This window comes from Pelophylax lessonae (genome assembly GCF_965119305.1).
Source record: "Pelophylax lessonae genome assembly, chromosome: 4".
In the NCBI taxonomy this organism is placed as follows: Eukaryota; Metazoa; Chordata; class Amphibia; order Anura; family Ranidae; genus Pelophylax; species Pelophylax lessonae.
Genome location: NC_138771.1, coordinates 126,173,897 through 126,180,361, shown reverse-complemented (window position 1 = coordinate 126,180,361; position 6,465 = coordinate 126,173,897). Strand labels below are relative to the sequence as shown.

At 38.6% G+C, this 6,465-nt stretch overlaps 1 protein-coding gene across 1 annotated transcript in view; it reads right to left on the bottom strand.

Annotated features, from left to right (window-relative positions):
• Positions 1 to 340: 340 nt before the first annotated feature.
• The window catches only part of LMAN1L (lectin, mannose binding 1 like), an 88,445-nt gene continuing 82,320 nt past the window's right edge, over positions 341 to 6,465 (bottom strand). The window contains exon 13 of the mRNA XM_082254198.1: positions 341 to 486. Coding sequence (XP_082110324.1) covers positions 450 to 486 — 37 coding nt within the window. The 3' untranslated portion in view covers positions 341 to 449. The remainder of the gene's footprint in view (positions 487 to 6,465) is intronic.

Below are 6,465 nucleotides of genomic sequence, written 5' to 3'. Positions count from 1 at the left end.
ACTTAAAATTTCACAAACGTCATTTCTTGAAATACTAATGAATGTTATTTATTAGTTGATGAGATCCCAACATTTTTTTTCACCAGGCAACTACATTTAATAAATAGCGCATGTTGGCTGAATTCTCACCAGACTTTGTCATACACATTCAATGGTTATAATTACGTGAAGATTACTTTTCAACTGGATTCTGCAAAAATGTGCCCACTGCTTTCTATGAAAGCTTAGAAATACTTCCAGTCTAGGGGTCCGATAGCACAGCAAGGGACAATGACAGAAAAAGTAAAAGAATATCATATCCTATTAACACTTTATTTCAATTTGAAATTGCTCCTAATAACATGAGTTCAATGGCTGTAGACATTTAGGTTTCTGAAGTGCTTTTTGCAAAATAAAAACTCAATGCTTCCAGTATATTCCCATGTAGTATACATCAAAGTCTTCAGTCATCAGTAGAATTTCTTGGTGCCTGAATCCTTTTGGGTTCTTTCAAAAATATATAAAAAAAAAAGAAGTACAGTTAATAAAAACATAGTAAAAGAAGACCATGCTCACTGTTTCCCTTTTTTTGTTTTGTAATTATCTTGTCTTGAGGTTCCATTTTGCAGTGTCTAGGCTTCAAGTGTATTTCCACTTTTGTAGTCAAATTGGGATAACCCCTACTTTATATTCATTGAATGACCCTTTTCACAGCATAGCATATCTTATCCCCTTAGAGGGGTTCAGGATGCCGGGAGGCGAGGCGGGGTTTATGATCATGTGACCGCCATGATTGGCTGTCATGGCGGTCAAATGATCAGAAAACCCCTGATTGCAAGTAGTGATTGGGACCTTTTCCCCTAGCCACCGGTAACTGTGCCAGGGCATGCGCCCTTGGCACAGCTTTATTTTCACTAATGCACCAAGGCCCACCCGCTGAGAGGCAGCATATTTGCGTGTGGCCGGTGCCAAGAGGTTAAAACTATTCAAAAAAATGCAGCTTACTTTTTTTAGATAAATATGTAAAGGAAGAAATGGCGCCTCCTATACTATTATATTCTTAATTAAAGTGCAGCTTCCATCAATTTTGGAATAACCAATAGTTTAAATTTGAGGCGCTACTTTGAATAGTGATGTGTGTTCATATACTTGCATATACAAACATGGTGAACTTATACTACAAACAATCAATGTTTAAATAATCCTATGTAGCTTGATTAAAATGTGTCCATATTTTTATTTCTTCCACACCATGTGCTTATATGTGCTCAATAGTCCTCCCAAATAGTGCTCCTTAGTGATGCTCCTCCACCTTAATATAAGGGGGCCACTCGCCAGATGGATTTTGGCCATCAGGACCCTCACAGCTTTATTAGATTTATAATCTCAATTTAAATCTCCAATCTTCAGAAAAAATTAGGTATACCAGTATCCTTGGTCTTGACAAATTTGTGTGCTTTTTCTTTTGTATCAAATGAGGCTCCAGGTCACCCATAAAGATCCCCAAAATAAAGCATATATCATGCGATATGTTTTATTAAAACATATTTTTTTTAAACAAATAGTAGGTAACAGACTCACATTTAAATGTGCCTCCAAGCAGCTCCCACTACAATCGTTTGGTATAGAGCAATCAGCTCCGTCCACTCTCTGGATCCGCGTGCGTGTCACCTGCGTTCCACTGAAACCGAAAATTGCGAGACCGGAAGTATCACCGCTACGGACCTCAATGCATTTCACCAGAAAGGCATCATCAGGAAAGATGGTCTTTCAATTTCCGGTTTCAGTGGAACGCAGGTGACACGAACGCCGATCTGGAGAGCGGCTGGCGCTGATTGCTCTATACCAAACGATTGTAGTCGGTGCCGCTTAAATGTGAGCCTGTCATCTACTATTTGATTAAAAAAAAGATGTTTTAATAAAACGTATCACACGATTATATGTCATATGCTTTATATTGGGGATCTTTACGGGTGACTTGGAGCCTCATTTGATACAAAGGAAAAGCACACAAATTTGTTAAGACCGAGGATACTTTGTGATACCTAATTTTTTCTGAAGATGAGAGATTAAAGTTGAGATTAAAAATCGAATAAAGCTGTGAGGGTCCTGGTGGCCCATATCCATTTGGTGAGTGATCCCTTTCTATTAAGGTGGAGGAGCATCACTAAGGAGCATGATTTCAAAGGAATATTGAGCACATATAGGCACCTGGTGTGGAAGAAATAAAAATATGGAAACTTTTTGATCAAGCTGCATAGGATTATTTAAACATTGATTGTTTTTGATTGTTTGTGGTATAAGTCCACCATGTTTGTATATGCACGTATGTGAACTCACATCACTATTCAAAGTAGCGCCTCAAATTTAAACTATTCAACGTTTTTAAGATGCTCTTTTCTCTGGACCCTTCAGCAAGGAAAAATCCTACATAGTTCTCTTTGTTTATGAAGGGACTAGGGAGTTGCATGTGCTGCCCAGCCACCTCTGAAAAGTAGGGGAGATCTTCATTATCAATTGAACTAAATTTGACCCCGGTCTGTCCTAACAAAGGTTTTCATGTGTAGAGGCTGGGATTTTTGTAATGTATGTTAATGAGGACAGACTTGGGACAGGCTCACTCTAACATTGTTCAAAAACCTTGCAGTCAGCCATTGCGCCTCGTCCTGAGAAATATCTAAAAGGTAAGAAATATTTGTTAACATTTTTTTTCGGCATGCTATGTGAATGGAAACACATAACTGACATATAGTGGGGTTTTCCAATATTTCACTGCAAAAGTGGAAATATACTTTAAAGTGTATCTATAGCCCCTTTTTTTTTTTTAGCTTTGGATAGAGTGGGGAAGGGTTAGAACTGAAGCTCCATTACATGGATTTCCCCTTGCTCACTGGGGTTGATTTACTAAAACTGGAGTGTGCAGAATCTGGTTCAGTTGTTCATGGTAGCCAATCAGCTTCTAACTTAAGCTTGTTTAAATAAGCTTTGACAAAAAAAAAAAAAATCCCTGAAAGCTGATTGGTTTCTGTGCTGAGCTGCACAAGATTTGGCACTCTCCAGTTTAATAAATCAACCCCAATGTCTCAGTAAAGGCAATTTTCCAATTATAACACAGACAGAAGTAAAATGCTTTTTTTCTTTAAAGGGTAACTTCACTTTCTTTGGTAAAAAAATCGCCAATAAAGAAAACAATCTCTAGCCTATACAATTGCAACACAAATCATATTGTAACTGAATGTTAAATTTTTTTTAAAAATGTTAAAATTACCTTTCCTTTTCAATCTGCAGCCGTTGTAATTTTCTGAAAATGCAATATGGCTACCTGGAGGTGTTTTGTGCACAGAATGTATACTGACCACACCCCAAAAACATAATTTCCTGCTTGTGTGATTGGCTCACTGATTTACCCAGAAGTCTGCCTAAGATACAAATCAGACTTTTGGCATCCCCTGGAACAAAAATGTCATAATAGGAACATGTACAAAGGGATGCAGGCCCAGCAGATTTCCTCATTAGTGCTCTGCAGCTGTACAGCTGATTCATAATTATTAAACCAATCCCATTAGACTCAGTCAGCAGAGAGGTACAGAGGAACAAACAGTGATTTCTTTAGAATAACAAAAGGTAGGAATCTGCAACAAAGGTTGTTATAATCCCTGCAATGTACAGAGATCACCCAGAGGGGAATGTTTTTTCTCAAGAAAAGTGGAGTTACGCTTTAAGTGAAGTGGGGGAATGCTAGAACCCTTGTCAGCTGTTTTTCAATGACTTTTTTCCTGTGATAACTTTTCCCCCTCTTCCTGCAATAAAAAGTTGTCCCCAAAAAGGGGAAGAAAATGTATCTACCAGAGCCTCACATAGTAGTAAAATCTGACAGAGGTTCTAATCCTACGCCATTCTATCTAAAACAAAGGAAACGTTTTTCCTGTGGAAACACACGAATGCATGTCACCAAGGTACGTACTGACTTTCATTCAAACAGACCATACTACATGCTCTCAGGCCTGTATATAGCAGATATACCAATTCCAGCATATATAACCCTGACTTTTTTTTAAGGGATAGTGCACTATTCAATAAAGGGTGTAAAACAAATGTTGCACATGCCTATAGTAAAACAGGCTTGCAGCTTTCCCTCACATGGAGCACATCTATATACAGCAATTAACCAATCTGAAGGAGCATGCTTTAACTTAAAGTAACACTATAAAAAGAAAGTTCACACTGTGCAGTCAGACCTGTTGAAACACCGTCATTGCATATGTGTGCGCAGCCTATTGCATTAGGGTGTGCACCCCAAAGCCCAAACACATATCCATGTGTATATTCTGATGGTGTCAGTAGGGTAGAGATCAGTGTCTGTAGTTCTATTGTTAATTTTTATTCTTTTTTACAATTTTATTTTTTTTGTGAGCACAGTTAGGGAGCTTTGGTGAAATATCAGGGTTCTAAACAGGGGGAATCTGCACAACAAGGGGTGATTAGGGTGTGCCCAGGCACACCTGGCACACCCTGTGCGCACGCCTATGCGTCATTGCTTGGTGTGTCTATTCAAAGCATTGGCTGCGCATCTCTGATCATAAAGGGGGGCCAGTGGCAAATCAAAGACACAGGAAAATTTTAGGCATACTGTATATGTAAAAAAAAAAAAAAATGTATATAATCTTTAAACATCAGCAAGAAAAGGTCAAAAAAATGAAGTTAAACTTTTATATTAAATATCATATTGCGTTCGTGGGTTTTAATTTTCCATGCATTCAGGAAATCATGATATCGACTCAGCTTGTTATTCAAAGACCATCTGTCTCGTTTTGTCACAGGCGGATCCCTGAATATATTACTTGTGTCAAGAAGTTCCTCATCACTTTTCTCATAGCTCTAACAGCTCTCTTTCTACAAAAAAAAAAAATGTATCCTAATCAAAAAGTTCTTTAATACATATAAATCAGATGTAAAATACAGGCATATAGTAACTGGAGGCCCATATTTTAGATTTCCAAGCCTAGGGACATGTGATGTTACACCTGAGCACGTACTTCTGGCACCTAGAATTCTTAGCTGCTTCCAAACAGAAATGTTCTCACCAGTTTATATTTTCAGCATTTATCTCCACCTTAATCCTCACCTTCAGTGAATAAATATAATACTGTGATTGCCAGTAGAAACTGCTCCATTCAGAGGCACACTAATAAACCATTCATTGTGTACTATTCATCTGGACCAAGCCATATTCGGTATTGTTATACCCTATATTGCTTGGTCCAGATATGATTCGCTATTTATGTTTTTATCAATAATGTGATCAGAATATTTCTGTTATAATCCTGTAGACACAAATCTGACATTACACAATGCTGTGCACTGTATTCTCAGGCTATATGGAAAAAATAGGTTGGCTTATTTATGATAAATAAAAGTTCTACGTCTTATTGAAATACAGTTGCCTAGTAGAACTTGGACAGTTTAATGCATTTTGTCTTTCCTGCAGTGCCTATACCACTGCATTCATCGAACATATTGGATACACATTTGCATTCATGCCATTGATGGGACAGCGATTTGCAATATTTGCTGCAGAGGTACAACGGGTTTGGCCTCCTGCGGGTTCATGACTGGGGTCCGGTGCGTGTCTGTTCACCGGTTCAGGTGTGATTCAGGTCCGAATTTGTGCCTGAATTCACACCTGAATGGGACCCAGACACACACAGGACCCTTTTTTAATCCGTTCCGTGGCCACCCCGGACCTGTCTGAACCGGCTCCATTGAGATGTCATGCGAAATGGATGTAGGGAAACCCACATCCAATTCACATATATGTGAACCCGGCCTTATGGATTTAATATCTCACACAGAGATTACAGTCCACCATTACTTTTATAATGTTTTATCCCCAAAAGGATGACACCATTTTTGTCCTGGCATCACCCAGGTTCAGCATATACTGTATATTCTAGAAGATGCTGGTCCAGGGACAAGGTAAATGATGTAAATCCTGATTTCTACCAAGCAATTAGCCTCATGTTCTTGGTCATGCATATACAGGTTGCCTTAATGCAGCTCACCTTCCCTGCAATGGTCTCCTACTCTATGACTTGCCTGGAAATTACAGTGTATAGACTAATTGAGTGATCACCAGGGGAAGAAACACCATTTATGTTGCATTAAGCATGTTTTGACGTGCAGTAAAGGCACTTTGGTTGAGTAGCCTTGACACGTGTTGCATTATTGACCTGTGGTGCGATGGGCCTGCTTTAAGCAATGTAGCTCCAGAGGTGTGGTGTGAATGGCCTGATGGAAAGGCATCTTCCTGTCTGCGGCTGAAATAGTTTTCCTAGCACGCTTTCCTTAACCAGATCTTCAAACAATGTGTCTAGGCACTTGACAAGGTACTTTTTAACTATACTGTTGCTCATATATTGTAGCATGTAAAAAAAAAAAAAAAAAAACAATTTCTGCAGATTTGTGAAGTTACTAAAGGGTATTTTA